This window comes from Euprymna scolopes, chromosome 7, assembly GCF_053919585.1.
Source record: "Euprymna scolopes isolate OS-2025 chromosome 7, ASM5391958v1, whole genome shotgun sequence".
NCBI lineage: Eukaryota > Metazoa > Mollusca > Cephalopoda > Sepiida > Sepiolidae > Euprymna > Euprymna scolopes.
This window is the reverse complement of record NC_136488.1, coordinates 148468424-148487260: the sequence shown is the minus strand read 5'-3', so window position 1 is coordinate 148487260 and position 18837 is coordinate 148468424. Positions and strand designations below refer to the sequence as shown.

General features: G+C 34.9%; 1 protein-coding gene across 9 annotated transcripts in view; it reads right to left on the bottom strand.

Moving 5' to 3' along the window:
• LOC145280045 (uncharacterized) overlaps positions 1-18837 on the bottom strand; it is a 434510-nt gene that overhangs the window by 89799 nt on the left and 325874 nt on the right. For all 9 annotated transcript variants that reach the window (XR_013868533.1, XM_080131714.1, XM_080131717.1 and 6 more), the window contains one exon: positions 8368-9268. Coding sequence is in view for 8 of the 9 variants with exons in the window: in XM_080131714.1 (XP_079987840.1) it covers positions 8368-9268 (901 nt within the window). In the remaining variant the exon portion in view is untranslated. The remainder of the gene's footprint in view (positions 1-8367; positions 9269-18837) is intronic.

The following is an 18837-nucleotide window of genomic DNA, read 5'->3' as shown; positions in this document are numbered from 1 at the left end:
GCCTGAAGATGACTTTTCAGTCCTGCCCGCGATTTGCGCACCCTCAAGCAGACAAGACACTGAAACATTCACTGGTTTGGATGAAACTAACAGCAGTGGAACCTGTGAAATCGTGTGCTTTCATACGAATAACAAAACCTGCCTTAGATAACAGAGCCCGATCACATACCATCCAAAGATCTCCATGATTCGGCAACAAGATTTGGCATTTCTTACATCTTCTCTTGAGCTTCTCTCGGTTTATCTTGACTGCTTCAAAGTGTTCAGCATCCGTGTATATCAGTGTCCTCCACTACTTGCGATCATGCGCTCCCAACTGTCAACAGGAACATGAAAGCTCACCAGACTCTCCTTGATATCACGGAAACGTTTTTTGGGCTTGTGCTGGGGTCTTTTGCCAAGAAGGAACTTACTATATAACAACTGTTTTGATTGACCACATACATACATAGTAGCTTCCTTCAGTCTTGTCAGACTATAGATACCCACTGTAAGAAAGTCTGCGCGTGGATTTTTTGTGGCAAGAGTTGCGCAATCACCAACCACACCTCTCCTAAGTTGGCGTTGTTAAATACCAGTGGCAAGTGGAGGTTCAGGAGGACTGGAAGCAATGCCAAGATAAGCGGAAAGCACATACAGCGCCTAGAATTCCCCAAATGGTCATTCATCTGGTACTAGCCAGGCTCAACGTTGCTTAACTTTGGTAATCTGACAGGGTGTGTCAACGTGATTATTCCATATAATACATACACACATACATACACACACATACACATATGATGATTGCAACGTCTTGTCAGACGAGTGCCACTCCCTCAGACACTTAAAGTCCATGAGCCCAAAAATGATTTCCATCGCCACAGGACCATTTTTCTAGACAAATGCCTGAGGGAGTATCTATACACAGATGATGTTGCAGCTAAGTCTCTCTCTCGGTTCAAAATGTTGAAATCCAACAACAAGCAAGAGAAAGATAGCCAGCAACAAGTTAAACTGCAGACCAGCCTAATGCGGGTACTGTTCTCCCGCTTTATGTTTTTTTTTTTAAATCAGAGATTTGCTTCTCCTAGAAAGGTTGTCTTCACCACAGCTTACGGGAGCCCTCTCCACCCCAGCACACACATACATACACACAAATACACACGGTGCTAGTTGGCCGTTGACCCCGAAAAAGGGTTCATTCGCCCTTTGAAAGGTCTTGTTTTTATTCCTTCAGGGAGACTAGCCGCCCTCCTCACCAAACAAGTCTGGTGGGGGAACCAGTTTAGTCGCCGGTGACCTGACCATAAGGCAGGTAGTACTGGGTTACATGGTACCAGTAGCATATGACATGACCTGACTAAACATACACATATACATACACACATGCATACACACATACATACATACATACACATACATACATACATACATACATACATACAAATAATACTGATCATATGAAGATGATTTTTTGAGAAGGAACGATGGATCTAAAATTATTCGCCTGATTTTGAATCATTTTTCAGATAAAACGACATTTTAAAATATTACATGAGTGATTTATGATACGATTAAATAGAAGGAAATACAAAGAGTAAAAAAGAGGGAAATGGAAGAAAAGTAAGAGTTGATGATGAAAGAGAGAGAGAGAGAGAGAAAGAGAGAGAGAGAGTGAGAAGGGCAAGAAGATAATATATTTTGCAAGAGGGATAAAGAGAGGGACAACAGAGAGAAATTAGAGAGAGAGGGAGAGAGAGATTAGGACAAGAGAGAGGATAAGATACAAGTGTGAAGTAGGATAATACATGAGAGAGAGAGAGAGAGAGATATGAAAGAGAAAGAAAGAGCAAGATACAAATGAAAGAGAAAGGGATAAGATACGAGAGATAATAAGATACGACTGAGAAAGGTACGTGACAAAGAGAGAGGGAGGGTAAGTATGAGAGAGAAGGAGAGAGGGGGGGTAAGATACTAGAGTAAGATATGAAAGAGAGAGAGAGGGGGATAAGATACGAGAGCGAGAGAGAGAGAGAGGGGGAGGTAAAATACAGGAGAGAGAGGAAGTGTTAGATACGAAAGAGAGGGAGGATAAGATACGAGAGAGAAAAGGAGGATAAAATACGAGAGAGCGAGAAAGATACAAAAGAAAGTGAAGGATTGTAAGATACGAGAGGGGGGTAACATACGAAAGAGAGAGAGAGAGAGAGAGGGAGGGAGGGTAAAATACGAGAGAAAGAGAGGGTAAGATATGAGAGAGAGGGAGAGCGGTAAGATACGAGAGAGACAAAGGATAAGATAGAGAGACAGGGTAAGATACGAAAGAGAAAGAGAGGATAAAAAATTCGCGAGAGAGAGAGAGAGAAAGAGAAAGAGAAAGAAGAGTAAGATACGAAAAAAAGAGGGAGAGAAGTACAAGAGAGGGAGAAAGAGAAAGTAAGCTACGAAAGGAAGAGGTAAGATGAGAAAGAGAGAGAAAGATTCCAGAGAGAGAGAGAGAGAGAGAGAGAGAGAGAGAGAAAGAGAGAGAGAGAGAGAGAGAGAGAGTATGACAAAGAATAGAAAGAGAAAGTTAGAGGTTATAAAAAAACGAGACATTTTCCTGATAACTACTCATCGCCCCAAAGGAAATTAATCGGTTCAGTCGAGCGACTTGTTTAATTGAAGCGTCAACGGAGATTTCGTTTCCTCTTCTTTTCATGATAGAAAATAGATCAAAGGTTATGGTTGCACGTAAGAGGCACAAAGTAAAAAAAAGAGAGAAAAAAAAGAACCAAGCCAGTATTTAGAATGCGACCAGAAAAAGTGGAAACAAATAAATCATTTACCTAAACTAACGATCAATAAGGAAGCAGATGAAAAATTATAAGGAATTAAAGGCTTTTTTTCATTTAGTTGCTCTCATTTTTATTAAAAAAAATTTTTTTTTCACAAGCCATAAATTTTATACTAGCAAGACAGTGTCTCGACGTTGTCAGGGAAACTTTAGGAAACTAAAAACTACAAGCAGTAAACCGACCAAAGAAGTCTAGAAAAGACTCTTTTCACTCAAAATGCTAAGCATTTATCTCCGATATAAAAAGTATGCGTAAATAGAACTGTGTACTATAATAGTAAAATGAAAATAATCATTGAATTAGAAAACAATATAAACAGTGAATTAATGAGATGTCCCTTTGCAAAGCAAAATGCAAATTAGTTAATCGTACAAGATAGATCGCATACACATGAACATTTTATTACAAAGCTATTGCTCTATTTCTGTTCTATACTGTTAGCGTGATAAATAGTTCAACGATATAAATATACAGATTATATATATATATATATATATATATATATATATATATATATATATATATATATATACTTGTTTGTAATATACTGAATTTTACTGGGTTCGTATAATTTAGTAATTTTTCATATACCAAGGAATTTTAAGCCACAAAGAGATGACTTAAAATGTAAGCAACAAAATTTTCATATTTCATAATTGAGCATTAATATACTGTATTAACAAAACCAAGACTTCAAAAAAGGAATTGATAGCAACAAAAAGTGCATTCCATTGTAAGTTACAATTGTTTCAATACCGGTTGGACAATTTCAAGCATTATGGCGTTTGAAAATTTTCACATAACCAGCCTTTCTTCAGACTTCTTGAATAAAAAACACTTTGACAATAGAACATTGTTTAAAGAAATATCCCTTAAAGGAAATGAAGCACGCGAAAGCATTTACACTGGACGCATCCTTTGTCAAAAGCCCATTTAAATATTAATATATCACCTAATTTTTGTATCCTTATTTAAAAACCTGTCATAAGAAGTTTCCACAAAAACCCAAAGCCATTTAATATCGTTTAATAATACTATTCATTGAATTCCTAAATTAGATTTCTATATATCTTTATTTCACATAATTAAAAAAAAATTTTTTTGGAATTTTATTTTTATATTTATAATATGGTCAGAACAACCTTGCTATAACGTTACGGTTATTTTTAGTTTCGTATTCGCCCATTGATGGCTTCAATGTTTACAAAATATCGATTATCTTATTACTTAGATTTAAGACCAGTTTAGGGTTAATATTTTATTAAATAGGAAAATAAGAAATGACATTACCTTATAGTTATTAATCCTCATACAACAGTCAGTGTATGAAGAAGGCGTTGATCCCCAACATTTCCAAAAGAGTTTCAGAACTTTCTTAGAAGAGAGTCTTTTTGATAAAAACAAGGAATATTACAATGATGCCCTTATGAGATCGGGATACAACGGAAAAATAGAGTATAATAGGACCAATAATAGTAAGAACAACAAACCTAACTGCACAATATCGTATAACATGGCAATGAGAGCTAGAAAGAAACCAAAGATCAATAAGGGATACGTTAATAATGATCAACAGAATGGAAACGGAGGAAGTAATAATAACTGCAGAACAGGTAATAAGAGAAATAGACACAAGAGACAGGTTTGGTTCAATCCACTGTTAAGCAAGCATATCAAAAATAATATATCTAGGGAATTCTACGGCATTATTGATAAAAACTTCCCTCCGGAGAATAGATTAAGCAAAATAATAAATAGAAACTCGGTAAAAGTATCTTTCTCAACGTCAAGCAACTTAACTAACACTATAATAAGCTCCAACAACAGGAAAATCAGCAAAATAAGGAATAATAACGAGTTAGCATCGAATGAAAGTGTCTTAGACAGAAAATGTAATTGTAGAATACCTGGGAATTGTTTGTTGGGTGGGAAATGCCTAACCTCAGAAATAGTGTATAAATGTGAGATACCACTAGGACATATGGCCGAGTGGTCCTAGACATTGTATCAAAGTTTACAGTTATCCAAAGGTGCTGAGTTCAATCCTGAACGAAGGCAGTAAAAAAGTAACATTCAAAACAGAAAATCAGCAACTATGTCCCAGAGCCTAGTTGGAGTCTGAACACGGTATCCCCGTAATAATAATAAAGGGTTGGGTTCGAGACTCCTAACAAACAGTTCCCCAGTTCGATAGAAAACACCTGATGAAGGCCGGAGGGCAAAACGGCCGAGACGTTGTGACGATAACAACCAAGATGAGGAAGTCAGTCCGACAATCTCAATCAATAGGTCAGGGAACTTAATAGAAACAATAAAGATTTTGAATTGATGTAGTGGATAGGGGGAGGAAGTATAACCCTGGAAATCAAAAAGGTGCAATCTATGTTTATTGGAAGCCTTTTACATAGCGAATTCTAAGGAAGAAATTTTGAATAAAAGGCTAGACGCCATACAGGGATGTCTTCACAGGAATAGGTTTCTGCTATCATGCCTTAAATGTAACTGAGGTATAACTTTTTTACATCAATAAGGATCCTTGGATACAAGGTCAAATTTTAATGTAGAGTAAAATAGCTTGGAAGGATGTAGTCTAAATAATGGATCAAAATCTAGTAAGCAAATATAGTTTCTATTATTGTAAACTGGATAAGAAATATAGATAAAGTATAAAGCTCAACAAAGACTGGAAACTTTGTTCTATAACCGCGAGCATTTTTTTAGTATTTAGTTGTAGTAGTATTGATGATGAAATAAGTGCTACCGTTTCCAGTTCAATAAAACAACTTAACAATAAACTAGCAATCATTAAAAAATTAAATTAGCAATTAGTGGATTGGGAATTAATTGATATTATTATCTGACAACTAAAGCTTGTAGAATCCCTTCTGGTTGATTTACTCTTGTTCTAAAGGTTTTTATAAAAAAAAATGCAAGGGTAGACACCTTTTCATCGGAGTGAAGCACACTTGTAGCTATTGGGTGGTTTTGTTGTCAGAATAATTATTAGAGGATATATATTATTTTACTTAGGTATCCAAGAACACAATACACGAATTGTAATTTTGGTTTTGGAGCCATGAGTAACACCAGTAGATTATGGATAGATAGCAGATGTAGATTAAACCCATGGGTAAATAATCAGTTTTAAGATTAAAAATATACTTTAAATTCTTAATTTGTTAAATACGTTATCATAGCCTTTTCTGTATCTGTTTAATTAAGTTAATTAATAAATCATAGACACTTTTTAGTATTTACTAGACCTGACACATCAAACGGCCCTAGTTGTCTCCCTTTAACTGTTATAAGTACTTAATTCGACCTCTGTTCCACGTAATTTTTTATTTAATAATTAACAATGTGATGGATTATCTCCGTTCGTAGTTAGTTTTTTCACAACTATCGAGAACCACATTATAATCTAATGAACGAAAGTGAATAATAAAATATTTAATAATAAAAAATAGAATAGGATCCATAACTTGGAAGGTTGTATGAGGATTAATAACTATAAGGTAATGTCATTTCTTATTTTCCTGTTTAATAAAATATTAACCCTAAACTGGTCTTAAATCTAAGTAATAAGATAATCGATATTTTGTAAACATTGAAGTCATCAATGGGCGAATACGAAACTAAAAATAACCGTAACGTTATAGCAAGGTTGTTCTGACCATATTATAAATATAAAAATAAAATTCCAAAAAAAATTTTTTTTAATTAATTATAATAAATAAAGATATATAGAAATCTAATTTAGGAATTCAATGAATAGTATTATTAAACGATATTAAATGGCTACAGGTTTTTGTGGAAACTTCTTATGACATATGAATAAGGATACAAAAATTAGGTGATATATTAATATTTAAATGGGCTTTTGACAAAGGATGCGTCCAGTGTAAATGCTTTCGCGTGCTCCATTTCCTTTAAGGGATATTTCTTTAAACAATGTTCTATTGTCAAAGCGTTTTTTATTCAAGAAGTCTGAAGAAAGGCTGGTTATGTGAAAATTTTCAAACGCCATAATGCTTGAAATTGTCAAACCGATCTTGAAACAATTGTAACTTACAATGGAATACACTTTTTGTTGCTATCAATTCCTTTTTTGAAGTCTTGGTTTTGTTAATACAGTATATATATATATATATATATATATATATATATATATATATATATATATATATATATCGCATCTTACCCTCCCTCTCTTCATCATATCCTTTTTATTCCAAGGTGAAAAAAAAACAACTCTAACTGCTTATATATATATATCACTACACATTCATGAGCATGTTTCTGTTAGCCAGTTACAAGTAATTAGTTAACATGCTCATGAATTACCAGTACTCTTTGAAATGTTGCCACAAACACAGTTGTGTCGTCTTTGGGTATGAGCTTGATCAGCTCCCATTGTGGAATGTTACAACAATAAAATAGTGAAACCGTTTTTTTTTGTTTGTTTTTTTTTACAAACGAGGCATGAAGCCTTCGTGTAAGGAGCTAAAATAAATCGAGCTACAAGGTCAAAACTTGCTAACGATAAGTGTTAGATTGATAGATTCGAACCCCAAAAAACAGTAATTCTTTCCCCTTTGTCAGAAACAATGGGAGGACTAAAGGGCAAAATATGAGAAGTGAGTTACAAGGATGCAGATTGTAAATCCGAGGTTCACTTTCTACTCTTCTAAAGGAAAGGCTATTTACTCTTATAACAGGCTATTTACCAGAAATGTTAATGAAAAAAAAAATGATATTCCAGTTTGATATGAATATTAAAGTGAAGCATGCATGGTCCTCTGTGAGTGCACAGTGAACGAAGCATAAAAAAAATGACTAAGTTCAGCATTTGCTCCCCCACCATTCAGCCCCAAAAGTCCCCAGGGCACGTCAAATCCTGGTGAAAATGAACAAACAGTGCAGTTTTAGACATTAGCATACGTAAATTTGAGTTCTGCATCATGTAAAAAAAAAAAGAAATGACTAAGTCCATCATTTGGACCCCCCTACCACCACCATGTAGCCCAAAAAGTCCCCAAGGCCTTAACATATTTAAATTTGAGTTCAGCACCATGCAAAACTGCTAAATAGACATAAACAGAAAATTTTGGACAAATATTGTAAAATAGTCTCCAAAATGGAGTGTCTTTATTAGCCCTAAAAGAGCCCCTGGGGCACACCTAAGAGTTATCAGGAAATATAGACAAACAAAATTATATAGAAATCAGTTAGTTACAACTTTTCAGAAAGTTTTATAAAAATCCCAGGTATCAATTTTTTTTTAATAAGCACAAAAGTGTCAATTTTAGTCATTTTAACCCGAAAGGCATCCCTAGGAGGGGGGGGTAACTAAAGTTTTTCCAAAAAATCCGTTCTGTTACTTTTTTTTTACTCATATCATGTTTAATGTTTGTGCAAAATTTTTTTAAATTCCAAGGTGTAGTTATTGAGAAAAGTACAAACGGATAAGGGTGAATTTACAGGTCCACCCTCCTTTTGTAAAAAAAGGCAAATGATAAAATTAAGAAACAAAAAAAAAATGGTTACTTACTGTTTAAATTTTCTATAATCTTCCTATATTGTTTTAATAAAGCCTGGTATTGATTGCTTTCAAGTTTCTTTGGTTTACATGGACACTTTTGTGTCGTGTTCAACTTATTTTTGCTACACAACTGAAATTTTTTACCATCTCTCTCGCGAATGATAATGCCTTTGTTAGTCATCGAAACTCCTTTCGGGAGAGAGCTTTTCCGGTTAGATGCAGTAGGTGGGGACGGTTTTGATTTTGTAGTAGCGGTAGCAGTAGTAGTACCTCCCTGGATATTTTGAAACAGAAGCTCCGCCCGTTTTTTCACCAGACCCTCCCCGAGGTTTTTGATTTCATTCGCCTCCCTCATTGCTACACCTTTGTCAGTAACCAAGTTCTTTGGAGATCCTGAGGATCCATAAGTCTTTTTAGGGGAGTTTTCCAGGGAATTTTCACTATTAGAATCTTTGCTGTTCTGTCGGCTGGTGCCATAGTTGCCACGGCCCGGCTGTTTGGTGGTTGTTCCTGAAGGTGACGTCGGTGTCTCCTTGGAAAATGCTGCGGGAATGTTTATTTTGTTTTTGTTGGTTGTCATGTTGAGTCGGGCACTGCTTTCAGATGGACCGTTCCCGTTTAGTGTGGATTTATCACATGACACGGACTCTGTCTTCGTATAACTCAGTCTTTTGTGGGTCTCTTCCCTAGTTGTCTTCCGGTCAAGTGTGGCAGACATACCACGATTGTATGGCTGAATAGTGGCTGTGACTTTTGTAACATGATTGGTTTTATCTGGTGGACTGTGAGGCTTAAATCTTGCATTACGATCTGCAACTTTCTTGGTCGTTCCGACAACTTCCGTTTTATTATTGGTGTGTGGCGTGTCAAACTTCGCCTTTAGTGCCGACACTGTGATATTCCCTTGACCCTGAAAGACAAAAGACATGAGAATTTAATATTTCATAAAGCAAAATAATCGTTACAAAAACTAATAAGCATAAAATATGAAAAAAATACAAGAGTCTATTAGGCATATGTATGCAGTGTGATGATGGTTAGAAATAAAACCTGATCAATGAGGGTTGAGGACATACGTTGCATGGAGAGAAATATGAGAATCAAAGATGGATGTGTAATGTAAGTCTTTAAATCTGACCACCTAAGAGGAAAATTAAATATAGACAGTCGAAGAATATATGTGCAGAACAAGATAACTTCACTTGCATGGCCACATTGAAAAAAATAGAGAGTTCTTGGGTTGGATACCAGAAAAGTTTCTACTCTGATAATTTTTATTACAATACTAGCCTGTGTGCCCGGCGTTGGCCGGGTGTTTTTAGGTGTGTGTTGATCGAAGAAAAAAAATGTGGTAGTAGGCAAGCAAGCTCAAACCCGTGCCGCGAAGACGGAAAAGAAAGTGAAAGAAAATCTGACGTCTTAGCCAATATCTTCATGACGTGATCGGAAGTCAAAAGCATTGAAATTAACCAAAGTCAATCCAATAGTGACGATGATTTGCTAAAATGTCGGTGAAAAAAATCGACCCCTCCTTGTACAAAATGGCCGAGTTTAGGGTGAAGGAATTAATGTTTTTGGCCAATTTTTGATATTTGTCGTCCGAGACAAATGAAGTTTTTGCGAGACATACAAACATACATACATACATTTAAACAAATAGGTGAGATTTATATTATAGAAGATGTGTGGCATAATATTAGGTATCATCACAAAGATTTGGACGATGATATTCATAGTCAGTGGTGATAAGGACAAACTACTTAGGTACCAAAATCTCTGTATAAAATATACTGAATTTCTTTAGATTTTTCAGTCATAGGTTTTCGTCTTGACACGAGAAGAGAACTATGCCCTACTGATCCTGACTGGAATATAGTGATTTCAAAAGTTAAAAATAAAATATGACTTGGGTGCCATTAGCTAGAATTGAAACCAAAACATATAGCTCCCCAACCTTATTTGTTTGTTACCGTCTGGTCTAAGTTCATACGCATATAAAAACTTGGAAAAAAAAAAAAGATATAAATGTATATTTGCGCATGCGTATAAATAACATTGACCTCTTAGCAGCTATTTTTACTAGCTAAAACCAAATCGAATTTGACATTTCTGAATTTTTTAGATGAGGATTGGTTATTCATATTTGAATTCATCGGACTACTGTTCTCATCTTGAGTGTGATTTTCACATTTCAGTCGATGTAGCCTCCCATTTTCTTCAAGTGTATCTTGTCAAACTCAAGAATGTCCACAAAGACCCGTGGCATACTAGTCGGAGTACTTGGAAAAATCAATTGTAATAATGATATTCTCCCAAAGGTTGAAGGTTCAATTCTCAGTGTGGGCGACCAAAAAATACAATTGCGAATTACTTAAAGACCTCTATCCACTCATGGCTGATGGAACAAGAGCATGCTACCCCCATGAGGTAAATAAAGGGTTCTGTTCAGAATTCCATCCAAATTCCCAAGTTTGACAAGATACATCTGAAGAAGGTTGGAGGTTACATCAACCGAAACGTTGTGAAAATCACTCTCAAGATGAGGACAGTAGTCCGATGAATCCAAATAACAAAAATCGAATTTGTTCCACAAGTCTGAACACACTATATATCAAGAAATAGTGCTGTAGACCAGGTATTAGTTATGAACACAAAGATTTGGACGATTATATTTATAGCCAGGGTGATAAGAATGAACCAATTGGGTATCAGAATCTCTGTATAAAATAAACTTAATCTCTTTCATTGTGTTGAGACGATTAATCAGAATCGGAATCAAGAATTGGAAAAATCGGAACATTTAGGGGTATTGGAATCAGAAAAATTTGTGCATATTTTCTGATGTCAAAACGATTCTTTTAATTGTCTTTTTTTATTTAAATATTTTTGAAGCAAAATCTTCTTTTACTGGTAATAATTATAAAAGAATAAATATTTATTGGTTTTTAACTACGAGTAAAATTAAAATGTATAAATATTCATTGGTTTTTAACTACTAGTAACTGGTGTTCAAAATCGTAAAAAAAATGTAAGGAGGTGAGTGACGTTTTTTAGGACTGGTTTCCATAACAACCACGTCGCTTCAGCGACTATTGTTGCTACCAATTCACCGCTCTCGTGAAAAGAAAAGTAATAAGTGAAACAGAGAGAATGAAAGCATGAAAAGGAGATAATGGGGGGGGGATTTTATTGAAAGCAGACGAGTGCCATACATTGTTATTACATATGTGTGTTATGTTTATGGGGACAAAAAAAAATTAGACTGAAATTAAACAAAGAACAAGTGAATTTATTGGAAGCCTGGAAAAGTCATAGATTACAATAGAAAATGCGAGCATGAAAAGTAATATGGTTAAGCTTAAACATGGAAAAGTAAAGGACTAGTTGTTAAAACTGGAAAAGAAAAAGACAAGATATTCTAGTAAAAAAATATGATAAATTTATAACTTAATATATTGCAGCATCAGGAAATTTTTTTAAAAATCAATTTATAACATTATATAATCAATTCTGAATGCTGCAATATTTTAAATTATAAATTCATAATATTTTATTATAAGAATATCTTGTCCTTTTCTTTTCCAGTTTTAACAACTAGTCCTTTACTTTTCCATGTTTTAGCTTAACCATATTACTTTTCATGCTCAAATTTTCTATTGTAATATATATATATATATACAATATATATATATATTTAAAAAATGACTCTTTCTTAGTAAAAATATTAAAAAGTGAAAATTAAAAAAAAAAATGACTTGGATGCCATCAGCTAGAATCGAAACCAAAACATGTAGCTCTCCAGCATTATTTATTACCATCTGATCTAAGTCCATATGCATATAAAAACTTAAAAACATAACGTTGTTAAAAATATAAATGTATATTTGCGCATGCGTATAAATAACACACACACACACACATATATATATATATATATATATATATATATCATATACATCAATAGAGAAAAGATTATTTTTAATAGAAGTCAATTTCTTTTTAGTCAACATGAAAATGTCGCCTTTATTATGTTAGATGTCTGAAGTACAGATCACGAAGACTACCAACATGACAGACAGAAATGGACGTTGCAAAACACAGCAGCCATCACCGAAATCACAGTCCTAACCAAAATTATATTCACCATCGTTCAAATTGAAATTCTTTGTGAACACATAACATACATGCACGTTGTGTTTAAGCATTAATTATTCATAGAGGAGGCGGGAGTCTGCTTTTCTACATATCATCAAAGGTTTTAAGTATAAACGACAGTTTAAATATCAAAATACTTTATCACATTGAGAGAGAGAGAGAGAGAGAGAGAGAGAGAGAGAGAGAGAGAGAGAGAGAGAGAGATAGTGATAGAGAGAGAGCATAATTATATTTACACATCAGTTCCCGGTAAATAACTGAAGTTAAGCAACGTTGAGCCTATTCAGTACTAAAAAGGGTAACTATCTTTTTTTTTTTTTTTTTTTTTTTTACATAGGCATCACCACTTATCAAGGCCAAGAGGCCGCTCGAGAATAAGGGTTAAATAGTGTATAGTAGAAATTGGACAATATAGTAACCGTTAGTAATGGAAATTCGGTAAATTTGTTAACTTATATAGAACGGCTCATCAAAAACTTGTTTACGTTAGACTTGAAGACAACCATATTGTAGTCAGCTGGAAAGCAGGAAAACGGAAGACAATTCCATAGGCGTGCAGTTCTAAGAAAGGAGCTTTGCTCATGGAATCTACGCTTAGGTTTAGGCACAGATAAAGAGTGGGGGAAATTAGTGACAGCGTTTTCTGCTAGACGGGTGTTTCTTGTGAAAGTTTGGCGAGGGGGACCATAGATTGGAGCTCAACCGAGCACTTGCCATGAAAATAACGATAAAGCAGAGACAAACTCGCAACATCTCTTTTATGAGAAAGAGGTTACAGGGAAGAGAAAAGGACATCCCCTACAAGGCTACAAAGTTTATTTTGAACTCTATCAAGGCAAGATAAGTCCTTTCTAGCAGCTCCTGCCCAAATGTGAGTAACTATTTTGGAATTCCATGTGTTCTTCGCTTATCTCGACATCATTTCCAGTCGTCCTGATTCAGGAGAGATATGGTTGGAGATTGTACAACCCTTGCCTCACAGTTACACGCACAACTCCCCTTACAGAGGTATCCATTGTCACTTGAGACGGAACGGAAGCGATGATATCAGAGGCAAAAAATCTAACAAAAGCTTTTAAAATTCTTTTCCGTCAAATTAGAAACAAAAAATGATTGAGCTTCTCCAGGGTCCATGCAATCATATTATAGCAATGGCTGCATTGGACACAAATGTTTTTTTTTCATGTCTGCGAAAAACAATTTACTCTTTTCTCTCATCTTCAAAGCATTGTAATAAATCAATTAGCCATTTTTGTTTTTAATTATTTATTTATTATTTTTTACTTTTGAAGTGGATTTTTAGATTTGAATGATTGGATACGATATCTTGGTTGTTTTTTTTTTAATCAAGACATGTAGAATAAGATACACGGAAAAGAGCTCAAGAATGGTTAACTAACAAATGAAGTAGACATTAAATATCTGAAAAAGAAAGCGAGAGTGTGAAAAAGAAAGAGTGAGAGAAAAACAGTGAGAAAGAAAAAGAGAGGACAAAGCGAAGGAAAGGGAAGAGAGAAAGAGAGATGAGAGGAAGAAAGAAAGAAAGAGAGAGGGGGAAGAAAAAAGGAGAAAGAAGAGAGGGAAGAAAAAGAAAGCAAAGAATAAGATAGAAAGGAAGAAAAAGATAGAAAGGAAGAAAAAGAGAGGGAAGAAAAAGGGAGAGGAGAGGGAAGGACGAAAAAGAGAGACAGAAGAAAAAGAAAGAAGAAAGAAAAAGAGAGAAGGAAGAGAGAGAGAGAGAGAGAGAGAGAGAGAGAGAGAGAGAGAGAGAGAGAAGAAAAAGAGTGAGGGAAGAGAGAAAGGAAAAAAGAAGGAAGGGAGAGAGAGAGAGGAGAAGAAGGAAGGAAGAAAAAGAGAGTGTAAAGAAAAAGAAAGAGAAAAGAGAGAAATGGAAGAAAAAAAGAAAAAGAGAGAACAGAGAGAGGGAAGAAAAAGAAAGAGAGAACAGATAGAGACAGAGAGAGGAAAGGAAAAGAGAGAGAAAAAGTAAAAAAGAGAAAATGAGAAAGAGAAAAATATGTGGTAGAGAAAGAGCGTGAGAGAAAGAAACAAAAAAGTGAGAGAGAGTGAGAAAGAAAGGAAGAGAGAGAATGAGATAGAGAAAGCGAGCGAGAGGGAAAAGAATCTAAGATAAGAAGCTCTGTCACAATCATTTGAAAGATTAAATGATGATGATGATGATTGTTGTCATGGTTAAGCATCATTTATTCATTCCATATAAATCAGATGATTATAGTTGACATTCGTTTCCCCTATATCTTTCTAGTTAGAATTCTTTCTAGAAAGCCACCGTCACTTTCTTGATAATGGTTTGAATATGAAACAGAAAAAAAATTCAATTTCACGGCTTTTGTTTCTGTTTTTATTTGATTTATTGATTCTGTCGAAACAATCATATTTTTAATAGCAACAATCAACATGTCCTCTTGTAGATACAAATGATATCTCCATTTTCTCTTGATATAAAACTGTATCCTATCTCACATGAATGTTGCAAAGTATGAATAATAATAAAAAGGTCAAGAATAATAGTATTATCACTTTAATGATGATGAAATATTGGTAATGCTGATGAACGAGTTAAGTGAGTAAGAACTCAGTTAACACTATCGATCTCAAATTGTAACCCAAATATTTATATAATGATGTAGGTCGCCCATGCATCCACTTGTAAACACCCATACTTGGAATCCACCTTCGTTGTCAGTGTAGCCACACAACTAGGGTGTTTATTTAGCGCCAGTTGTATTCACATCTACAAGTGAGCTTTGTAGTTAACCTATACGAGCGTTTTTTTTAACATCAAATTCTTAGATATTTTATTTTTCAAAGAGTTATTTCCATGTCCATCTAACACATTCTTTCTTCCGGCCAGGTGTGTGTATGTATATATTTTTGCCAACTGCCATTTCAGGCACAATATTCAACATATGATTTTAGAGATATTTTATGCAGCTAAAATATCTATTGCAGAAATATCTTTTGTTCCAAACCAAGAGAAATAATTCTGTATAAATCAATACAGAATCACGTCCTCATCTTTTAAGATTGCATCCTTGTGAAAATAATTCCGACTCAGTCAAAGTATTTTCTGGAAGGAATTAAGTCGAATTACATTTTATTGTTCTTAACAACATGCTGCGACGATTTATTAAAAGAAGTAACGAACCAGAATCAAATATTGATTTTGCAGAAAGAAAGTTAACGGTGACAGCAATCGAGAAAGAGGCTTACTTTATTTTTTTATGTTAGAAGATAAGAATTAAAAGAGGGGGAAAAATTGGAAGACGAATAGAAAATGAACAGAAATGAAAGCGAGAGAAAGATAAATGGACGAAATTTTTAGGAGAGACAATATTGAATCTAGAAATTCACTTTCTGAATAATGTTTCATTAATATTTATGAGAAATGTTTGGAAAGTGAAACGTAATTTCAACCAAAAAAGATTCTCAGAAGAATGTTGAAAGAATATGAACATTTTTGGAATTTCAGATTGAGGATTTTATTTTTTTTTCTATATTCTTTTGAATTTTTATTTTTAATTCCTATGCTGTTTTTTGTTTTTTTTCTCGTCTGATATTTAAAAAAAAAATTTGGGGGGTGGGTGGGTGAGAGTTAGTTCCATCACAATTTACATTATTTTTCTTCATACTATACTCCTCATCACATCTAATATTTGTATTACGGTAGATATTTACTTGCTGCCCACCACAACAAGACGTGACACAAGGTCAGAGGGTGGAGTGTTCAAGTCAGCACCCCTAAAGAGGGGCACTCTGACCTAACAAAAATTGTCTCCCTATCGGCATTTCCCATTAGGGGCGCCTTAGGCAAAAAGCAATAAACTTACCCCATCTGAAAGCCGGATGGCAAGGCCTGAGAGAGTGGACCTCCTAGGTAATACCCAGGTGGCATATCTCAGTCCGAAAGTTCCTGGCCCTGCACCTGTCAGGCTGATTGTCAAGAATGGATTTGTGACTAGTACTTTCTACTCAGGTCTCCAAGCGGCTGAAGCAGCAAGGAGACTAACCCTACATGTAAATGTGGATACTTGTATTACAGTATGGCTGATAGGAGCTCAGTTCTACTTTCAGTGTATGCCAGGTATTACGATTCTGGGTTAAAGCAGACTTTGGAGTAATGGAAACTATAAGGTGACTCCACACTCTTTAAAATTCCAAAATTAGGAATCACCCCTAAATGTAGTAATTGGAGTGGTGCCACTAAAAGCAATCTTTCTTGACTTGATACAGAGCACAAATTTAACCTTGCAATCTAGTGGCGAATGAACTCGTCTTTTCTGTAGTCCCTTTCCCAAAGAAGAGACATTGCTAGTTTTTCTTTTCTCTAGCGTTATTTCTATAGAAAGTGTTTGACTGAGCTCCAATCACTGATTCCTATTTGTAAGATATTCACAGCAAGATCTCGTTCTTCTACTACAATTGATAAGAACTTTCTATTTTTCTCTATGTGCCTAGTTTCAGGCAAAATTTCCATGAACAGAGTTTCTTTCTCAGAAATTCCCATTGCTTCTTTATAGACTATGTATGATTACATGTAAATATGAACTGGTACTCAATTTTAATGCTGTGTTTATTTAAAGGAGTACGGATAGAGGCCATGTTTCTTTGTTGCAAGTGGATTTTGTAAATAAAAACTGCTATTTGAAAAATGTTACTGAAGAGCTAATCAAATGGCCTGAAAAATGAGAATCGAAGCTGAAGAAAGCAATGATTATTTACCTGGGGAAGTCATAAATGGTGAAAGACAATATGACGGAATGAGTAAAGAAAACAATGACAATATTTTTCTAGAATTGGATCCAACAAAGTATATTTCCTGGTGGATGATGGGGGAGTGTTAATATATTTTGGACTGAGTGAAATATACTCCTATCTCCTTTAAGTATGACTTGTTTGAGAGAGTTACTTTGGTCGAAATCAGTATAGAAAATTACAAAGACGAATGTAACTGATTGATAATTTCTGGAAACATGCATCAGATATTGTCAGGAAGCGTGACCATGTTTGAATTATCTGTAGCGCTAATGTTTATAGTCCCATAATGTTTAACTATGGAGGGGGAAAAATCAATTTTATTAATATAGTAAAATAGATAAATAAATAAACCATCCTCAACATACATCATAGCTAGAATTGGGATCCGGGTTTTTTTGAAGCAGAGTTGGGAATTAGATTTCTTGAAACAGAGTTTGGATTCAGATTTTTTCCAGCTGACTTTACACCTGTAAGGTGAGAAATTAGAATCAGGAATCATGGTCAGATTTTCTCAGTTGACTTCCTGCTTCTAGTTAACGGGCAGGATCAACAACTTCTGTAAGTGAATAAGCTCAATCAGCGGTTGTGGAGAACACAAATAAGAATACTTGTTCCTATTTACTTGCCTCCCCACGAGGGCAGAGTTAGACACAAGCTCGATTTTTAATATGAGAAAAATCCAGCTCCAAAAACGGGTCATTCTGGATAGAAACAAAAATAAAAATTGTCTCGGTCATGAAATGTTTCTTCTCCATTGACCGAGGACAGAAAAGATGAAGTGTAGATTCGAAACAGATACTACACTATGATCTTGGCCCAACTTGTTATCCAAAGAGTGTGAGGGCCTTGAATGAGCAATGAAGCAAAGATAGATACAAGGTTTAATATTGGTTGAAAATGTCTAAAGTTTGTTGTGAAGGAATCCTTTTTAAAAGTCGACTGTCAGACAAAACATACGTAATCTACAATGTAAAACATGACTTTCAAAGCAAAACAGATGTTTCTCGAAATTAAAGTGAGTTCTCACTTAGCGTGTTAACGACCATGTCTAATTCAGTAAGGAGTTTCAACATTAAAAGGGCCAAATTTGTTTTTGTCGTCGTCGTCGTAGAGAGAGAGAGAGAGAGAGAGAGAGAGAGAGAGAGAGAGAGAGAGAGAGAGAGAGAGAGAGAGAGAGAGAGAGAGCAAGAGAGAGAGAGAGAGAGGAGAGAGAGGAGAGAGAGAGAGAGAGAGAGAGAGAGAGAGAGAGAGAGAGAGAGAGAAAGAGAACTATATATGAAGAAAGAAAGAAAAAATAGATATGAGAAAGATAAATGGATATAAAGAGAGGGAGAGAGAGATAAAGAGAAATAAATGAGAGTGAGAGAAATAGATATGAGAGAAAGAGAAAGAGAGAGAGAGAGAAAGAGAGAGAGAGAGAAAGAAAGAAAAAGAGAGAGAGAAGATATAGAAGAAAAAGATAGAGGAGAAAGATGGCTTCTCCTTATGTTATATATAGAACGGCTTTCCTTGACGCTAGGCACAATTTAAACACACACACACACA